Source organism: Cannabis sativa, chromosome 8 (assembly GCF_029168945.1).
Source record: "Cannabis sativa cultivar Pink pepper isolate KNU-18-1 chromosome 8, ASM2916894v1, whole genome shotgun sequence".
In the NCBI taxonomy this organism is placed as follows: domain Eukaryota; kingdom Viridiplantae; phylum Streptophyta; class Magnoliopsida; order Rosales; family Cannabaceae; genus Cannabis; species Cannabis sativa.
This window is the reverse complement of record NC_083608.1, coordinates 39,511,178-39,531,917: the sequence shown is the minus strand read 5'-3', so window position 1 is coordinate 39,531,917 and position 20,740 is coordinate 39,511,178. Positions and strand designations below refer to the sequence as shown.

Genomic DNA, 20,740 nt, shown 5'->3' with positions numbered 1-20,740 from the left:
TAGTCTCAATATTTCTAAAAAGAAAAATGAACAAAGAAACTTTTCTATATGTCAAAACGGATATAGACTATAGTCTACCGAAATATTCCTTTAGAAAAGTATACTATTGACTTAGACTTACCCATCATTTTACAGGAATAATACGTATTATTGACATACACTAATTAGAAGTCCTTGTGTTCACAAGAAATCACAAGTTAGAAAAACAAAATATGAAAACTAAAAACTACTATAATTTGAATAACCATTTATGACCAGCCTCTCCTAAATAAAACGTCAAATTTAAATATGCATTAATATATTGCAAGTGGCTACTCTAATTTGCATTTATTTATTTACTTTTGTATTTTGGTATGTTCAGGAGGATCATGTTATCGTTTGCTTCTACCTTAAACTTGGCAGGCTTTTTCTCCATAAAATATTTTTGGAGAGACTGAGTTTGCTGATAACATCTAAAGAGTTGTTTCTCCCACCAAAACAAACCAAATTAGAAATAATTAATTCAATTCTATGTGCATATCTATATAAATATGTATATATTAATCTGACTGGTTATTAGATTGAGTATCCTAGCATCTTCGAATGAGAATACGTGTTACTTAAATGCGGGTATTAAATCAAAGCTCAAAAAGATAAATAATATTTTAATATTGTTGCCATTTCTATTGTATACAAAGAAATGATTTTATTATATATGTTTTTTTTTTTCTCATAAAAGACTTACCCCAAAGTTGTTATTATATTGCCCAGTTCTGCAAATAAGTTACCTGTTTAAGAATCTTCTTCCTTGTCTACTCTCCCAAGAACAAAATAACTGTCTCATAAACCAATCACATCATCACATATCATATCTATTGTCTACCTAATATATTCACAACTAAACTAAAGGGAGAAATTAAAAAGATTCAAGTTTTCAAAAGAAGACTCTTGTTATATAAAAATAAATAAGTGCTAAGCCATAAGAAAGTGTTGTGACCCCTAATCCAACCAAACAAAGATTTTCTTTTTCTTGAACTTATAGCTAAGAAATCGCCAGTTGAATAATAGCTATTTCTCATTGAATAAAAATATTAATAACAAAACACTAAAGTTCAAACTACTCACAACTCCACAAAGTAATTTTGAGCACAAGAAATCAGTGTAATTTCCTAATCTTAATGGGGTTTGCCACCAACACTAGATATAAATCTACATATTGACATGCCTGTAAAGATCATAAAGGCCAGTAAATAAAATATACACATATGCAGCAGCAGCAGTAGCAAGCTTGTTATTTTGGGAAAAGAATAAATAGAACATCATCAAGATTAGAAGAATTTACAATACATCCAAGTGGAAATTTAAAACAGGTAGTGAATAAGGTTAAAAAGCCCCCAAAGAAAAAAGTTTGTTTTTTTTTTAATCCTAAATTTATAGAACAAGTAAAAATAAAGATTGTCTCAGGAGAGATTGAGGAACACTTTACCAAAATTTTCATAGGAGTTATAATTAATCAACCTCAGTATTCCTCCCAACAAGGGCAGAATAACCTAAAACAGCACAAACAGCAGCCACAAGGCTACCTTCCTTCAACAAAATTCTGATCACAAACCCCACAATCTCTCTGGTAATCTTCCTACCTTCCACCACCAAAGCCCTCCTGGGTTTTCCAAAGAAGGCAAGCAGAACAACAATGGCGATCCATGTGACCATAGTGGCTGGCACCACCACTGCCAGAGCTGCAACCATGGAAACAACCCCAAATACAGCTCCAAGAAGCACAGATGCATAAAGGGCTGCCCACCCATAAGAAGATGATGATGAAGAAGAAGATGGCTGGGATTGGGAGTGTAAGTTGTACCAAGAAAGTATAGATTTAAGGAAATTCCATGAAGAAGTTAAAATTATTGCATAAACCAGCACAAAGATGCATACCCATGTCCTCCTTTTGCTCATAATTCTCATAAACAACATGTAAGATGCAGATGCTTGTGACTGATTTGTGGGCGTTGATGGTCTTTCCACCTCTTCCTCCATGTTGTCTCCCATTGATTTAGCTTGACCTACCTTTTTTCAACCCTCTGCTAGTAAAGATTGATTTTTTTTTTTTTGACTAAAAAGAAAGAAAGAAAGAAAGAAATCAAGAAATCCAAACCCCTTCCTAAGGTTTTTCTTTGCAATATTGACTTTGCTTTCCTTTCCTTTTCTCTGGGTTTTTGGTTGGTTTTGGTGACTTTCCTATTCTGATACTTCTGTCTATGTATCCCATGTCCCTCAAACCAGATGACGAGAAAAAGTAGATGTTACAAAGATTAGGTGCTCAATGAGACTACCACGCGCAGTTGTAGAGCGTGACACTTATTCTTTGGTAAAAATGATGGAGCGTGTAAGTCACGCTACATCACGAGTGTGGCGAGAGGGTCCTTCCATACAATACATTGCACTTATTTATTAGACTCGACGAGAATGACAGTCAAGTTCCTCTTTCAGCTTCAGCTTTATTTCTTTGCTTTTTGGGCTTTTAATATAGGAAAACGCAAAGGTAACGTTTCGGCAACTTCTCAGGAGTTTTTTTTTTTTTGTTAAGCCTTTACTTACCACTATTGGTGATTCCAGTGGTTTATGCTTCAGGCTACAGGACTTTACAACTAGTAGATTCTCTTCTCTTTGTTTCGTAATGCATTATATTCCTTCCTTTCTTTCTTTCTTTCTCTCCAATGACATGTCTTTAGTTCTCTTTTTGTGCTATATAGTAAAAGAAAGAAACCGAAAAAAGAAAAGTGAGAAGAAGAGATATATATGAACCTAACAAAAGTAACAAAAAAAAGGAAACAAAAGAGAGACAAGAGATGTAATAAGTTAAGCTTGTTCACATAATGAAACAATGAAAACTTTATATAGTGACAAATGCAATCACAACTCAAAAATAACGAAAAATCTCAAATTAGAATCAGTATAAATAAAAGAGATGCAAATATACAATTTTTTTTTTTGGACGAAAAGAAAACTCGAGCACAAGTATAACAAAATTAACATAAGATTTGGAAAACTGAACATCTGAACTTCACCCTGACATTATTTATTTGTTTTCAGAATTAGCATAACAATGCCAATAGTATGTACTCACACAAGCCCATCTGAATTGTAGTATAAGGACTTATTTGGTAAATTGGAGTAATATCAAAGATGAGGTGTTAATAGCGGTTGGTGTTGGTGGTCCTTGTGGACCTGATTGTACTCGGTGAACTTCCCCCCATATGTGACTAGCCCGTAGTCACGCCCCATTCCCCATTGTTTGAAAACCTATATAATCCCTTGGTCTGTGTGCCCATTGCCCATAATTAAAACATCTTATGTGGCCCAACAAATTCAATAGCTTCTTCTCCCTCCAAGACATTCAAATTTTGCTACTGGAACATGTCAAAGTTATCATGTTTCTCTAATAAGATACCTAAACTACAAAACTCTACCATTTGGAGCATTTTGACTAGAGACATGAAAACGGACCTGCTGAACCAAACAAAAAAGACCACAAAAGTGTATTGCAGTTGAAAAAAAAAAAAATCCAGACAGAGCTAATGAGAGACTAATAAATATCAGCTTACCAGGCAGCATATGCCAGCACTAAACAATCTGATCAAAGATCACCATCCACAACAACTAAACAGGGTCATTATTTTAGTACAATCCGTATACAAAGTGATCTGCAACTGAGTATCATTTAAGATTGCACATCTTTGTAGCACATTATAAGGTACTTTCAGTCTTTCACTACAACACTTTACCTCTGAAATGAAATTGTAACACAGCCTTCCTTCCAACACAATTTGGATATGAGAAATTTTAAGCAATGTAAGTTCGTGATTAGAGACAATGTTCAAACAAAACATCATTTATTACTAGACAGCAAATATTTCATGAGAATATGCAAAAACCCCAGAAGAATAAGGATTGTGATATTTATTAAAACAATTTAATGTTCATATATATTTGTATGAGTTTGAGTTGAACTGTTTGGTCCCTCCCAATTCTCATAAATTCATATTCTAACAGTAGGAGAGCCTGAATTTGCAACCAGAAAAGCTCACAATTTTGGATACAATTTATGGGGAATTCAGCAGAGTAACTAACTACATTCTATGGCCTTGAATTCCCAACTTCTTCAATTCAAAACACTCAATTTACGTTCAGTTTAGTCATACTTCTCCCTCCAAGAATAAACCAGAAAGAAAACCCATGAAAGAGCAAGAGCGAAATCCCCAATGACTTGCTTAGGCCAGTCCCAAGCCAACACCTCGAGCCTCCTCTCAAAATAAACCCTCCAAAATGCCATTGAAACATGAAGAAGCATACACCCTTTAGCAAAGAAGCTCTGAAATTCCCTGTCTTTGACAAAAGCCACCATGAACAACAAAAACCCTATAACAAAAAGAAGCAGCCCTGCAAAAGAATTGGAGGTTTGAATCAACAATTGGTCATGTGGCGTTGAACCCGAAAGCTTCCGAGCCGTTTCGGCGCCATGGCCAAACACTGAGAACTCGTTAAGGTAAAACATTATCAGTGATCCGGTGGTTAATGAAATCAACGAATGAAGGATGCAGATGATGGGGAAAATTGAAAATCCCATCTTTTTGTTTCTTTTTTTCCCCGATAGATCGAATCAAACAACCCAGAAACAAGAGAACTTTTTCTCCTCAGACCCAAAACTCTAATTTTCAGAATTATACAATATGGATCATTACGATTCAAAGGAAACTCATCTATTTAACTCCAATTCCTTCAAAACACAGATCAAATAATAACAATTCAATACAATAATTGGTTAGGAAAAAATTGAAGGATGAGAATTGAAGTGAGGTGAATCCATTAATGGGATAATGATGGTCGTCTTGAAACTTCGGGTTCCCGCGGACTTTATAAGTTAATTATTAGGGAACATAAAGATTTGGTTCACCAAAGAAAAAAAAAAAAGATAAGAATGTCGATCGAGAAAGACAAAAGAAAATCTGATGGTGTGAAATTGGGAATGGGGACTAAGAGCTAAACCGACGGTGCAGATTGAGTTTGAGATGAGTAAGGCATTATTAGGGATGGCGACTTTTTTTTTTTTTTTTTTTTTTTTTTCTGGGTAAATAGGGATGATGACCTTATTTTAACGGTTTTTGTAGGTATTTTTGAAATTCCTTCTTAACCAAGTTTTTTCTTTTGTTAACCAAAGTTTAAGCAATGGTGCGTTAGACCACACCAATGATCACACTGATTTGGTGTAAGAAATATTATTTTTAGTATAACAACTTCAATAATTCATACTAAATATTATGGATTGCAATCAAAACAAAATAACATCAAAAGTTGAAATGACCACAATTGTATAAGATTATTTCAATGATTTCTTTTCGGCTTCGACAATTGACCTTCAAGCCTTAGATCTTGTTACGGCAACCATTCCAACAACAATAAATGCAGAAATTAATGACACACTTACTCAACCTTTTACTGCAGCAGAGGTTTTAACAACCTTGAAGACAGTAAGTCCTGACAAAAGCTCGGGAAGCGATGGTATGTCAGCAATGTTCTATCAAAATTATTGGCACATTGTGGGTAATTTCATTCATAAAATTACTATTTCAGTGATTGTTTATGTACTAAACCATGCTCCCCAAACTTTAATATCTAACAAATCATGTTCCTCGAACTTTGACATGTACTAAATTATGCCCCTGAACTTTCATCTATATTACAATTTTTTACTAAAATTGGAAAAAAGTCCTTAAATCCATCAATCTCAATAGTTCAGGGGGTATTTTTAACGACCTTAAAAGTTCGGGGGCATGATTTGGTACATGTCAAAGTTCAGGGGGCAAAAATCATAATTAGCCTAATTTTTATTGCTCCATAAGTACAAATGGTTGTGGCCTGTATTCTTAGAGCAGATCCCATAGTCCTGTAAGACGAGTATAATAAGATGTCACATCATTTGATCCTTGAGTTTATGTCTGCATGGTTCTTTTAACTTCAAAGATTCTAAGAGCATTCTTTTGATGGAACATTTCCTACAACTCAGACTAAATTTGTGAAGCATCTTCCATGTACATGATGCTATCAACAGTAGTAGGAGAAACAGAGTTTAGGATCCAGGATATTACCAAACTGTTGCATTTGATCCACGATTCATAATCCTCATCATCTTCATCAGGTTTTGGTAATTTTCCATTGATGAACTTTATCTTGTTCCTTGCCATTAAAGCCACCATCATCAATCTACACCATGAGCTGTAGTTGTCCGCACCAGTTAGAATTTTAGGAACTAAGGATGCAGAGGCATTATCACCATTTGAAAGAAAATAAGGACTTCGTGGATCAATAGTAGGAAACTTGTTACTTTCATCCAAAGCTGCAAATTGATTAGAACATTTAGCAACTCCATTGTTACTGTTGCTTCGAGTTTGAGTTCCTCCTCCTCGAGCTATGGGGAAGCAGAGAGAACAAAGAAGAAAATAAGTGGAAGAAAGAGCTCACCAATCGGTTGGCTCTGATACCATTTTAGTTTTAAAGAAGTGAGAAAGAGAGAGAGGAAAAGAAGCTGTTACAAACTTCATTAACCCAAAATAGAGCAATACAAAGTGTATTTATATACACTGGTTCAAAGAGATAAGAACAACCTAACAACCTAACCAACTAACTCTAGCTCTAACAAAAATTGTAACTAACTCAACAAATACTACACCTTACAACAAAGCTTAATAGGTTAGAATGTAAAGAAAAAGTTTTATACCAAATTGGTGTAGAATCAAAGTCCAACACCATTAATGGTGTAGAATTTAGTGCATAAATTGGTGTGCCATTGGAGTGAAATAGCGTGAAGTATCATTTCGGTGAAATTATGCACCATTGGAGATGCTCTTATAGGATTTATCCACCTGAACTATGACTCTAGTAGAGTTTTGACCCTTAAACTTTTCTTTGTTGCAAAAATTCTCCTTAAACTATAAAAATTATTGCAAATGTCCCCTGTAATTGCATTCTAGCAATTTGTTTAAATAATTTACAGACATAACATCAACATAACGTTAATCTAGCCTAATATAAGAGTTTAGACAAAAAATACATATATAATTAGCAGTCTAATAATAAATTATAAGAGTATGTATTTGCATTCTTAGAGCTACTAATTGTATATTTAATGCCAATAAACTGGATTTTAAGTAGCTTAAAATTATTAAATAAGCCTTTTGTTGAGATTTTATGCTTTAAATAAAACTCATTTCAATATATTCTTATTTACTATCAATAAAAGATTAGGAGTCATTTAAGTTTACATGTAGTTTTCATAATTATAGTTTTAATATACAATTTCTGTTAAATCAAGAACATATAGTTATTCACAATTACAGTGATGTCATTATAGAGGAAAATAATCATGATTATATGCTTCAAAGTCTTTAGTTACATGATTTATCAGTAAACTAAATTTACACTGACGTGATAATCAGCAATAAAGTTTACTTACACAATGATATGTGGAATGTTCTTTTTAGTTAGAAAAGTATAGTAATATTAGATGTATTGGGTATACATCAGACTGGACCAATATTGACAGTGAAAAAAAAAGAGGAAATTAGACTTTATACCCTTTTTATATTGTACTCTTTTATTTGTACCCTTTTTTTTTTTTAAGTCTTATTATATTTTACCTCTTTTTTTAAATATTGTACCAATTTTACCCCTTTCACTTAAAGATACTCTCCATGTGACTACCTTATGTCAGGACATTTTGGGTACAATACATATAAAAGAGGTATGTTTCAATTAAAAAAAATTAGAGGTAAATTTGGTTAATTGATTAATAAAATAGGCATTTTTCAACTTACCCCGAAAAAAAAAATCATAAGCTTATTTTTATATCTATTTCTAAGTCAATATCACTTAGTTGATCTTAGATCAAAAGATCTCAATCCTGAGATGGTTAGGTTTTGGCTTAATTGTATTATTTGTATTCTTTGACTTGTTCGTTAAAGCTGACTAATTGGATTGGCGCAATACTTACATCTTGGGAACATAATAGTACAATTGAGTGGGAGCGCTAATTATAAATATGTCTATAGCTTCTATAAATAAGTCTTGTTTTTCTCTTGTCATTATATACCTTCTAATGGATGATACATTTAAATATATATTCTCAAAATGATAATAAAAAAGGTGATATTTTTGTAAACTTTTGCTATAAAAACTAAAAATGAAAATTATCGTTAATATATTAGTGCACAAGTTTCCTTGTCCTAAATTCAACTTGGCCCATTAATGGTGGGCGATGTTTGTTAAAATTTTGTCAATTGGAGTATAGAGACTAAAAAAATTACAAAAATATCATTTTACGTATACACAAAAGTTTATGAGTATCATATAATATAATAGTTTTTTTCTTATAGAAAATTATATTGTATACTTACTTTACTTTACATGTTTTAACTTTTACCTTTATTTCCATATTTTTTAAAATATACATACTTTTATAGATGATGTTCTAATTATACCCTTTAAGTTAATGTAAATTATGTGCTAAATTTAAGTGGAAGTTGAGGGTATGTTGGGTAACCCACCCACAAAAGTGGGTACATTTTAATGAAGTATAATATGAGAGTATTTTTGATTAATGGATAAAAAAATAGGTATTCCTCAACTTATTAAGCATTAAAGCCCTGCCCCTCTCACATATATAGGGGTTTTTACAAAAATATTAGATTTGGGTAAAACTTATAATTTTACTGTCACACAATTTTTTTTTACAAAATTACTGTATTTTTATAAAATAACCGTAAAACAATAAAATAGAACAATTAAAATAACAATTGAACAACTAAAAAATAACCGTAGAACAACTGTGAAAAATTAACACAATATAAAATTTACACAGTGCTTTTGAAAAAGAACACAATATTTTTTTAAAAAAATTCTACCCTATAGTAAAAAAGTAAAGAAAAAAAGGAATTTTTATTGAAAAAATATTTTAGTATGTGGTGTAAAAATCTTACATATACATCATCTTTATTTTTCACTTTTAGAAACATCATGTTTTGAAACTGCACACTTTCAAAAGGGTTAAGTTATAGGTCCCCACTTATGCTAATCATGCATGATTTTTTTTTTTTTTGGAATCATGCATGAAATCGATTTCAATATGTTTGGTAAATCCATTATAAATCATGATAAATGGGTTACATATATAGTAGTATATTTATAAGCTGTATACAACCATAAATCATTAAATTATCTTCAAGCAACAATGTGTGTTAAAATAACTTATTCATTACTCATGGTTATGATGGTAAAGCCAATAACTGTAATTGAAAATATTTATGAGACAATTATTCTAAAAAAGATAAGCAGAATTGTTAGAATAAAATAGAAAAATAAGAAGAAGATATAGCAGTAGATGTAGGTTTTTAAAAGTGTAACTTTCATTAAGATAAAATAGTAAGCCCAAAATTTACATTTGAAGAGTTTTTGGAGCCAGTCTAAACTAACTCAAAGTCTAGTCTTAATGCCATTCTCGCTAGATTATGGCCAATACACTTACAATAGTTTTAGAATCAATTTCATTTTCAACATATAAAATTGGAAAGGAAGTGATTAAGCACCAATTGAGAAGACATTGGTATAGTTTGGTTTCTCTACAATTCCACTAAATTTAATAACCTTTTCCCTACTAGCCCTAATAAAAAAACACACACACAAACATTTATAAAATGAGAAGTGAAATATTCATCCTCTCACGTGAAATGCTAAAAAGTACACATGGTGCTTAGCATTATTGTAAAATATAATATTACTATTGGTGCAACTCAATATCAGGTTCTACTTACTTTATTAATAAATATTATAAAAAATCGCTAACTATAATGCTAGGCACCATGAGTGCATCATGGCAATGCTCTCCTCTCACATGAGCATTGCTATGAGGCACTCAGGGTGCTTAACACCACGGTAAAATATCGCTCTATAATTGATTAGTGATTTTCCATAATATTTAATAAAATAAAATAAGTGGAATTCAATGTTAAATTAGATCAATAATAATATTAGGCACTATGAGTACTTTTTTATATTTTTCACTCTGTTCAATTTTAGGGTTGTTTTCTAAAATGTAAAAGTTGTTTCTTAAATGTTTTTTTCCATCTTTGGAATTGGATCCCAATTTATATTAGTTTCTCCAAGTCAATTAACGTATATCATATATTTCTATAAGAGAATAAAATAAAATTAACGTATACGATATCTAACCAATTAGAGCACGTACACACAATTTCACAGAATTATTTGAAATTTGAATAGTTATATTTTTTTAATTTATTTTATATATATTTATATGATGGTGTATATGACAATTATTTAATGGCTTGTTAGCTACACCATTCTATTGTATTGTATAGTGTTGTATTGAATTGTATTGTATTATAATATTAGTATTTTTTTTTGAAAGAGATATATCAGTAATATTTAATATTATACTGTGTTTGGTATTAATTTGTATAATATATTTTCAATAATTTCGACCCCAACACTGATTCCGGGTCAGATTGGGGGTCTGGATGCATATGTCCGGGGTCCGAGAGCTAGGTTTGGAGTCCAGGTCCAGTCCAGGGTTTGGGTTGGATTTGGGTTAGAGTCCCGAGTTTCGAGTCCATGTCCAAGTCCCGGGTCGGGGTCTGGGATCCGAGTCAGAGATTGGGCTTGATCCCGAATTCTTTGTAAATATTATTATACAAGTTATTATAAACTATTTGTTATGTATTAAATAATACAACTTATATTATATTAAATTTTTTATCGCAATAATTAATACAATACATTATTATTTTATTCAAAAATAGAGTTAATTATTATTTAATATAATACGACTTTTACACTATCTACCAAACGAGTCCTAAGATATCACAACACAAAAGAGAGTTCAAACTATTTATTAAATAAAAAAAATAAATTGTTTAAATTTTACTTTTGACGTGTTAAATTATTTTAAATTTTTTAAAAATATAATATATATTTCAAATAATTATAATATACACAGTTATATAAAAAAATTTAAAATTAAAACTATCTCGATAAAAATAGGTATCAATATATATATTTTTTATATAAGAATGAACTGTAGAATTTTTCTTAATTATATATCTTATGAGAAAAATTATATGTTCTTTATTAAGTTGGTTTTAGATAATTTAATTTATGGGAGCGAAAATTTTGACTAATTACACAAAAATGTTATCTTTTGTTAATTGAGTTCCTGAACTTAAATTCAACAAAACTCTTGTTGACTCGTCCAAATAGCTTACTTAATAAGTTTATAAGTGTATCCATAAAAATATTATATGATTATTGTCATTTGTCACTAGTAGTATATTATATTTATATGTAAGAAATAATCTAATCTTCCTACTAAAAAGAAGAAGAAAAAAAAGTGGTCAAGAGTTTAGACTGAATAAAATTAATTATACTTTAACCAAAACCAGTATTACCTAACTATATACTGTCATCATACTACATACTTTATAACTGTCACATTTACAGGGTGTTAAAATAACAATAAATACGATCACGAAGGGTGGTAAGTAGTAACTACGAAATTGAATAAAATGCAAATATAAAACCAATAATAGCATAAATGTATTAATAAATAAATAAATAAATTTATAATTAGGAGTAGATATATGATGGAATAGGTAGCATGTGCAACATATTGAGCCTAAAAAGGCCAGCAAAGCGTGACAGACATACCCAATAAGGACTGACTTTTATGGAAAATTATTAACCATTTTGTGAGTTGGTCTGCTCACATCTCACTTTATTAGATTTCATATCAAGTTTTTAATAAACTCTTCCTTTTTCTTTTACTGTTTATATTGCATGGTTTGTATACTTATATATAGTTGTTAATTTATCTATTTAGACGTTATATATGTAGGTCAATAGAGTCATCAAGTTTATTTTGTTTACACTTTTTTAATAAGAATAGTAGTGGTCTAATTTAATTGAGCATTACATAAAAACTATAAGAACTATATTATATATTGATCATATTATTAATTTAACATGGCATAGCTTCAAAATCGGACAGCCTTTTTCTTAACAAAAAATGGGACAGCCTTTCTTTTAATTTTTTGTTCTTATAATCAATTATTTAAGAGGAAGAAAAAAGCATGGTAGATCCAATAATTTTAAACAACTTATTAATTTTAATTAAGGGTTTTTTCATTTTTACACTTTAATTTTTTTTTTTTTTTTTATTTTACAGAATTCTACATAGAAATTCCTATTGCAACTAAAGCGGCAACTTAAATTGTAAAAAAAATCGTATAGAAATTCTTATTACAACTAGCGCTGCAACCACTTTAGAAACTCAAATCGTAAATTTGAAAAAAAAAAAGTTAAAAAAATAGTATATAGAGTAATTCCCATTTTATGGGTATATATTTTTAATATAGATATTAGTGAATTAAGACTATTGAATAGTTCACTATTGTTTTGAGAAGTTGATCAATCATTGTTTTTCTAAAACAAACAAGTACGTAGTTACGATAACAAATATCTTTTATTTAACAAATGATTTTTAATTCTTATATATTAACTTTTTTTTTTTAAAAAAAAAATCTTATTAACTTCATTATATAATATTATTGTTTAGGTGTCGTGTTTCATTATAGTTTCTCAACTTTATGTTTTTATTCTATTTCAAAATAGCAATCTAAAAAAAAATGGCACCCATCAAAGTCCACGGCTCAGCCTACTCAACTGCCACCATGAGAGTTATAGCCACACTCAATGAAAAAAACCTCGATTTTGAGCTTGTTCCCGTGGACATGAGAACTGGTGAACATAAGAAAGAGCCTTTCATTTCTCTAAACGTAAGTACTATATATATATATATATATATATATATATATATATATATATATTTATCCTTCTAATTGATTAGTATTTTTTTTTTTTTTTTTTTTTTTTTTTTGGATATCTCAGATTCTCTTTTGGATTGGACTGAAAATTCGATTATGAGGTGAGTTTCTTTTTTGTTTTTGAATTAAATCTTTCATTCTTTTTAGATATTCATATGAGTTATGAATTTTAGAAATATCTTTTTCGAACCCAAAATCTTTAATACCCTAAATTTTCTTGGCCGTGAGACCCCAATTTCTCCATAGGAGACGAATTTCTAAAACATAGTAACACTATTCCTCTAGTTTATATTATTTTATTTTTTATTTTTGTGTCACAGATTGTATATACATACAGTATGTGAATCTAGATAACACTAGTCCTTTAGTTTTAGATTTATTAAGATTGTTTGTAGTTGGTTTGTTTGGGAATTTATGCTGGTTTCTTTTTGAGTTAGTGAAAGACCTATAGATTTTAGAATTTTTGCTTAAATGTTTGCATAGTGTGATGAAGTTTTTGAGTTAAATTTTTAAATTTAGTTTTGAGCCTGGGAGATCTCGGTCAGTGTCGTGTTGGGTTGAAGGCTGAAATAGTGGATAGTTGATTTCATCTTGTTATTTGTTATTGATTTTGTTCTTTTTTGGGTGAGCTGATATAATGGGGTATACTGGTAATTTTGTTATAGGTTTGTTTTATATTGATTTTGTTCTATTTTGTGCCATTATTTATGGCTTTGGCGCCTTACAAGGCTTTAGCACCTATTATATGGTTGGGCCCCTAATTATTTAGGGTAGTTTGTTTAAATTTTCACGTTTTTCGGTATTGAATGTATAAGAAAATTTTGACAAAATAATATTTTAAAGTTAAAGTTATGCACTATACAGATTTATTAGTCGGAATAAAAGGATTATTTAGGTTAAGGTATGAATTAAAGAATATTTTAAACTGAAATAAGGTTTAAGAGGGTTTACTTTAAACGCTAATTCCTATTAGCTATATTTTGGTTTATATTTTTTAAGAATCTTCGTGTTTGAAATTTTAGTATTCAGATTTTAATATTATAATTAATTAAATAAATTGAAGAATAAGAATCTTAAGGATCTTGTAATAAAGGGAGGTGGTAATACTAATGGTCTAATGAAAATATATTGCTTCAGATATATTTGGGAATATTTGGGAAGTCAAATTATTATGAAATTTTGGTTGTTATCAATATTATGGGAATGTACCAAAATTATTACATTATTTGTATTTTTAAATAATTTCTGTATGAGTGGTATTAGCTTTTTTGATGGAAGAAATGAAAGTACAAATTTGATGGATAAGCTGCGTCATTATTATGGCTTTGGTGCCTTTCAAGGTTTTCGCGCCTGATTTATGGCTGGCCCCTAATTATTTAGGGTAATTTGGTTAAAATTACAAGATATCATTAATTATAAAAATATTATAAAATTTAATAGCTAACAATTATGGTATGTAATTTTGAGATTATTGACTTATTAGCTTATTATGGATAAAATAATATTAATTTTGGCTAGATAAATTATAAATATGAGTTTATTATAGATAACATAATATTATAAATAACATAATATTAATTTTGGTATATAAATTATAAATGTGAGATTTTGTAATTAATTGGAGGTAGGAACATTTATTGTGAATTGAGAATATTTTGTTTTATTTTATTTTTATTTTGGAAAGATATTGAAATTAATGGGAAGTAAATACTAATGAAATATTGAGATTATTGCCTTATTAGTTGTATAGGAAGATACTAATATTAATGGTTTTTATAATAATTTGAATGGTATAATAATTAGGAGGTTATTTTTTAAAATAATAAATAAGGAAGCATTATGTCATATTATTGAATTGGATTAATTAATATTAATTTAATATTATTAATTAAATGTATGATTAAGAGGTATTAGGAAAAAGGTATTTTTGAATGTGAAGAGTACAATCTTAAGTTTTAAGGATATTAATACAATTTTGGTTTAATTTAGGCTGAATAAAGATTATAGATACCATGTTTTACGGTATAAATAAAATAATAAACAATTTGACTTATTAAGAAATTTTAACATGTTTTAGTCTAAAAATAAGTAATACTTTTAAGAAATAAATGAAAGAATTAATATATAATATTTTGAATATTTAAGGAATAATGGGTATTAAAAGGAAAATTTTATTTATGTTTGTCTTTAAAAGGGTAAAGGTAAGGAATAAGGATCCTATGAAGGTTATGAAGTAGAATGCTATAATTTAGTTATTACTAGCCAAAGGGTACTCCCTTTGGCTAGTTCTAGTATTTTGTAGAGAGATCTAGTTGCTTAGTCTTGGTGGTTAGTTGATTCTATTTAGTTTGAATAATTTTCTAATTAAAGTTTTATTCTGTTTTTTGATATTTTTCAGGTAGAACTTCAGTATTTTATTGAGTTGGGAGCGTTATTGGAAGATGTTATAGCTTTATTGTCTAAATTTCCGGGGGCAGTTTTGTCCCATGGGGCTCGCTCTAAGATTTTAGCGGCCTGTGGTTGGCAAAGCATGCTCTGCGGTTAGACGATGAGCTATCCTGGTTCGAGGAGGTTCCAGCGCCGGTGGCGGACGTGGACGTCGTAAATTCATGAGTGATTTTAATCACTTTGTCAAAAAAAAAAAACAAAAAAAAAAAATAGCAATCTAATTATGTTAATTTTTTTATGTAATAAATTATTTTGAAAAATTATATTAATTTACTACAAGTTAATAACCATACTTAAATATTTATTTATTTTTTGAAAAAAAATTTAAATGTGCAGCACTAGCAACAAGGAGAAGCTCCTGCTTAGCACTTATTCTATTTTCAAGAGTAATACTTAACTTGGCTAGATAATAATGAGCTACATAATTTAATTATCTAAATACAAAACAAAAACCTGCTGGAGTATTAAGTGTTAGTTGTCACACTACTGTTACTACCACTGGTTTAGTAGTTATTTTCTGTTGTAAAGTCGGTTGGTTAGTTATGTTAGTTAGTTGTTTTCTTTGTGTAACTAATTTTTTGTACTGTACTTTCATTGAGCTTGAGCTATATAAGACTCACTCATTGTTTCTCTGTTTCAATAAGAAAGATTTACTCTGTTCTTCTTCTTTTCTTTCTCTCTCGTTTTTACTTTCTGGTTTGTAATATGGTATTAGAGCCACGACTCTCGTGAGCTCCATTTTTTCGATTCTTTATTGTTCGTGGCTGGGTCTATGGCTCGTGGTGGAACCAACACTCGAAGCTCAACGAATCAAGGAGATGAATCTCAAGCTGCAAATAGGTTCTCTGTTCTGGAACCGAACAATCGACCACCAAGTGAGGATCCTCGAAGTCCCTACTTCATTTCGAGTAGAGATCAATCTGTTGTGAATCTTGTTCCCAAGATTTTGACTGGCTGCGAGAATTATAGTTCATGGAGAAGATCCATGATAGTAGCTCTTGCAGCAAGAAACAAAATCAAATTCGTTGATGGTTGATTACGTGAGCCAAAGGTTGATGATGATGTTTATGATGTGTGGTTTCGATGCAATAGCCTGGTGATCTCTTGGATTTTACATGTTATTTTGAGTGAGATAGCTGATAGTGTGATATACCTTGATAATGCTGCTAAGATTTGGACTGAGCTCTAGAGAGATACCACCAGAAAAATGCGCTAAGAGTTTTTGAAACCAAACGATCTATGCAAGCCTTGGTTCAGGGATCGAACTCTGTTACTACTTACTTCACTCATCCAAAATCTTTCTAGGATTCGATACAAGAGTTTAGGCCACAACCCATTTGCCCTTGTGGTGTTATGAAGACCATTCAAGTATATCAAGATGAAGACCGTGTTCTTGAATTTTTGATTAGTCTGAATGAATCCTACAGTGGAGCTCGATCTCAGATTTTAATGCAGGATCCCTTCCCTAACATCAACAAAGCCTTTGCTTCTGTTGTTCAAGAAGAAAGGCAGAGAGGGATTACTGTCAACAACAATGAAAGAGGCAATGAAAGTGCTCCTCCCACATCATCCACCTCTGGACAATTTATTGGAAGTGTTCAGCCTCACATACCAAAAAATACTTGTCATCATTGTGGTGTGCAAGGGCATATCATGGCTAAGTACTACCGATTGCATGGATACCCCCAGGACACAAGCTGTATGGGAAATTTTCAAACAAAAATCAAGGTCCTGAAAAGACTCATGCTACTAACTTTTCTGATGCTCAAAAGAATGGGGAGACCAATGGAATGGGAAGAACATTGAGCATGATTTCATGGCCACCTTTGCTGAGTGCCAAAGATTGATGAATATGCTGTCTCAAAAAAGTAGAGAACAACAGAATAATGAGCAGACAAATCAATCTTCTGTTTCACAATTTTCTAGTAAAACTCTTCCTAAAAGCTCTTCTAATTGGATTCTTGACACAGGTGCTACTCACCATGTGTGTCACAATCTATCTCTTTTTCAAAATACTTATGCCAATTCAAAGTTTTCTTGTGTTAACTTGCCTAATGGTAATGCTGTTAATGTTTCTTGCCTAGGAACCATTGTCATTTCATCTAATCTTGTTCTTAAAGATAGTTTGTATGTCCATGATTTCTATCTTAATTTATTATTTGTCTCATCCTTGCTTGAAACTAGAGCTTGTGTCTTCACATTTTCTCCTGACCATTGTGTTATTCAAGGAACCTTGAAGACACAGCAGATTGGGATGGCTAGGAGACTTGGGAACTTGTTTTACCTTGAGGAGCCTGCTGAGAAAATCAGTCCCCAAATTTTTTCTTTGTTTTTTGATTCCAAAATAAATGATGATATTATTTGGCATTATAGATTGGGGCATCCCTCTTGTATAAAAACTCATTCATTGAATAAAGAATTACAATTTCAAGGTCAATCTTGTCCCAATTTACATTGCTCTATTTGTCATTATGCTAAACAAAGAAAGCTACCTTTTGTTTCTAATCATAATATTGCCAAATAATGCTTTGATATTATACACATAGATATTTGGGAACCTTTTAATATTCTTACTGTTGGGGGACACAAATATTTCATCACTATTGTTGATGATTACTCTAGGTACACTTGGGTTCATTTCATCAAAAATAAGGCTGAGGCACAAACTGCCATTCCTAACTTTATTCAGCTCATTAAAACTCAATATCAAAAGACTATTAAAGCTGTGAGGTCTGATAATGCTAAGGAATTGCAGTTTGTTAAGTTGTTTAATAGTCTTTGCATTATTCATTACCATTCTTGCATTCATAGGCCCCCAAAAAATTTTGTGGTTGAAAGAAAGCACCAACACTTATTAAATGTTGCTCGTGCTCTCTTATTTCAATCTTGTATCCCTTTAGTGTATTGGAATGAGTGTGTTTCCACTGCTGCCTATCTCATAAATAGGACTCGTACACCAAATTTAAAAAATATCTCTCCATGTCAGATTCTTTAATTCAAGCCTCCAAACTATACTCATCTAAAAGCTTTTGGTTGCTTGGCCTATGCCTCCACTTTGTCTGCTAACAGGTCAAAATTTTCCCTAAGGGCAGCTCCATGCATCTTTCTTGGGTACCCCATTGGCATGAAAGCATACAAGTTGTTGGACCTCAATTCTAACATAATATTTTATTCTAGAGATGTGCATTTTCATGAAACTATTTTTCCATTTCACACTCCTAATGCCTTTACTGTTGAGGATCAAAATTTCTTTTCTGCATCTGCTGCAGATATTTCTCAGCCTGAGAACACATCCCCTAATAACTTTGTGTCGACACCTGCCATACAACCCAATGATATGCCTAAACCTGCTTCTACTACTATTCAGAATAACCTAGATAATGACAGACTCATATTTACAGGATGATCACTGTTTTTTAGCTCAAACTAACTATGTCCAGTGTTGCAGGAACCTTCAAAGGTTACACCTTATTCTATTTCTCATGTTGTTGATTATAGCAGGTTGTCATCTACTTTTCGAGCAGTTATTTTGGCCATTTCTAGCCATTATGAACCTGAATTTTTCAGCCAAGCCAAGGGCATACCTATTTGGGATAGTGCTATGGATTGTGAGATTGATGCCCTTGAGAAAAACCACACTTGGATCATAGTTTCCCTACCTATTGAACATCATGCAATTGGCTGTCGATGTGTTTATAAAATCAAATATAATGCTGATGGATCTATTGAGAGGTTCAAAGCAAGGTTTCTGGCTAAGGGTTACAATCAACAAGAAGGTGTGGACTACACAAATACTTTTGCACTTGTTACTAAGTTAGTCACTGTGAAACTTGTGCTTAAATGGATGGTATATTTACATCAACTTGATGTTAATAATGCATTCTTGCATGGAGATCTTAATGAGGAAGTGTATATGACTTTACCTCCAGGGTATAGTCCTAAGGGGGAGCTTCCACCAAATGTTGTATGCAAACTTAAAAAATCTCTATATAGACTAAAGCAAGTATCAAGGCAATGGTTTGCTAAATTTTCTAGTGTCTTGGTTGAGGAAGGCTTCCATCATTCAACCATAGATCATTCATTGTTTATGAGGCACAATGGAGATAAGTTCATTCATTGTTTATGAGGCACAATGGAGATAAGTTCATTCATTGTCAGGTAACAATTTGGTTGAAATTGTGGCTCTCAAAGTTCAATTGAACAACAAATTTTAGCTTAAAGATCTTGGAAACCTTAACTACTTTCTTGGATTGGATGTTGCTAGGTCTTCCAAGGGAATCATTATATCTCAAAGACATTATGCTTTGCAAATGTTGGAAGATTTTGGTCATTTGAGGTTGTAAACCAGTGAATACTCCTATGGAGGTCAACATAAAATTGAGCCAGGATGAAGAAGACAGATTGGCCGATCCTAAGCTCTATAGGAGGACAATTAGGAAGCTGTAATATCTGACCATTAAAAGGCCATATGTATATTTTTTTTGTCAACAAATTAAGTCAATTCTTGGTTACTCCCAAAGCTAGACACATGAAAGCTGCTGAGAGAGTTCTTCAATATGTCAAGCATTGCCCTGGGCAAGGTTAGTTCTTCCCTGTTACATCAGAAATGCAACTTAGAGATGCAGATTGGGGTGCCTGTCCTGATACTAGAAGGTCCACTACAGGCTTTTATATTTTTCTCGGAAAGTCCTTGATTTCTTGGAAGAGTAAAAAACAACATGTGGTCTCTAAATCCTTAGCTGAAGCTGAGTATAGAGCTATGGCCAATACCTCTTGTGAACTTGTTTGGCTGCTGTCTATTCTTAAGGAATTGAAAATCAAACATAAGGGTCCTACTTGGCTTTATTGTGACAACAAGGCAACTCAATACATTGCTGCAAACCCAATTTTTCATGAGAGAACAAAACATATAGAGATTGATTGCCATTTAGTGGGGAAAAGGTGCAAGAAGGTGTAATTAAAACTAGTCATGTTGGTACCAAGGATCAGCTTGCAGACATATTTACTAAGGGGCTTTTTCCTACTCAATTCAATGCTTTCAAAGACAATATGGGCTTAATAATCATTAGCTCTCCATCTTGAGGGAGAGTATTAAGTGTTAGCTGTCACACTACTATTACTACCACTGGTTTGGTAGTTATAATCTATTGTAAAGTCGATTGATTTATTATGTTAGTTAGTAGTTTTCTTTCTAAATGTGTAACTAATTTTTTGTAATGTACTTTCATTGAGCTTGAGCTATATAAGGCTCACTCATTGTTTCTCTGTTTCAATAAGAAAGATTTACTCTGTTCTTCTTCTCTTCTTTCTCTCTCGTTTTTACTTTCTGGTTTGTAATATGGAGTGATGTTCTTGATGCTCCA

At 31.4% G+C, this 20,740-nt stretch overlaps 3 protein-coding genes across 3 annotated transcripts; all 3 read right to left on the bottom strand.

The window, feature by feature from the left end:
• Positions 1-1,245: 1,245 nt before the first annotated feature.
• On the bottom strand, positions 1,246-2,962 carry LOC133030302 (uncharacterized). Its single transcript, XM_061102919.1, has one exon. The coding sequence runs from the start codon at positions 2,026-2,028 to the stop codon at positions 1,489-1,491; it is 540 nt and encodes a 179-aa protein (XP_060958902.1). The 5' UTR covers positions 2,029-2,962; the 3' UTR covers positions 1,246-1,488.
• Positions 2,963-3,918: 956 nt separating this feature from the next.
• LOC133030303 (uncharacterized) lies at positions 3,919-4,606 on the bottom strand. Its single transcript, XM_061102920.1, has one exon. It carries the CDS (start codon positions 4,604-4,606, stop codon positions 4,172-4,174), a length of 435 nt encoding a protein of 144 aa, XP_060958903.1. The 3' UTR covers positions 3,919-4,171.
• A 1,438-nt stretch (positions 4,607-6,044) lies between these two features.
• On the bottom strand, positions 6,045-6,850 carry LOC133030608 (uncharacterized). Its single transcript, XM_061103405.1, has 2 exons — positions 6,784-6,850; positions 6,045-6,445 (listed from the first exon to the last, which is right to left on the bottom strand). Exons 1-2 carry the CDS (start codon positions 6,848-6,850, stop codon positions 6,045-6,047), a joined length of 468 nt encoding a protein of 155 aa, XP_060959388.1.
• Positions 6,851-20,740: the final 13,890 nt, after the last annotated feature.

Coding starts and splice junctions, on each gene's coding strand:
- LOC133030302 (XM_061102919.1), bottom strand. CDS start 2,028: ATGGGAGACAACATGGAGGAAGAGGTGGAAAGACCATCAACGCCCACA.
- LOC133030303 (XM_061102920.1), bottom strand. CDS start 4,606: ATGGGATTTTCAATTTTCCCCATCATCTGCATCCTTCATTCGTTGATT.
- LOC133030608 (XM_061103405.1), bottom strand. CDS start 6,850: ATGATACTTCACGCTATTTCACTCCAATGGCACACCAATTTATGCACT. Junction 6,446..6,783: donor TAAATTCTACACCATTAATG/GTGTTGGACTTT, acceptor GCTTCCCCATAG/CTCGAGGAGGAGGAACTCAA.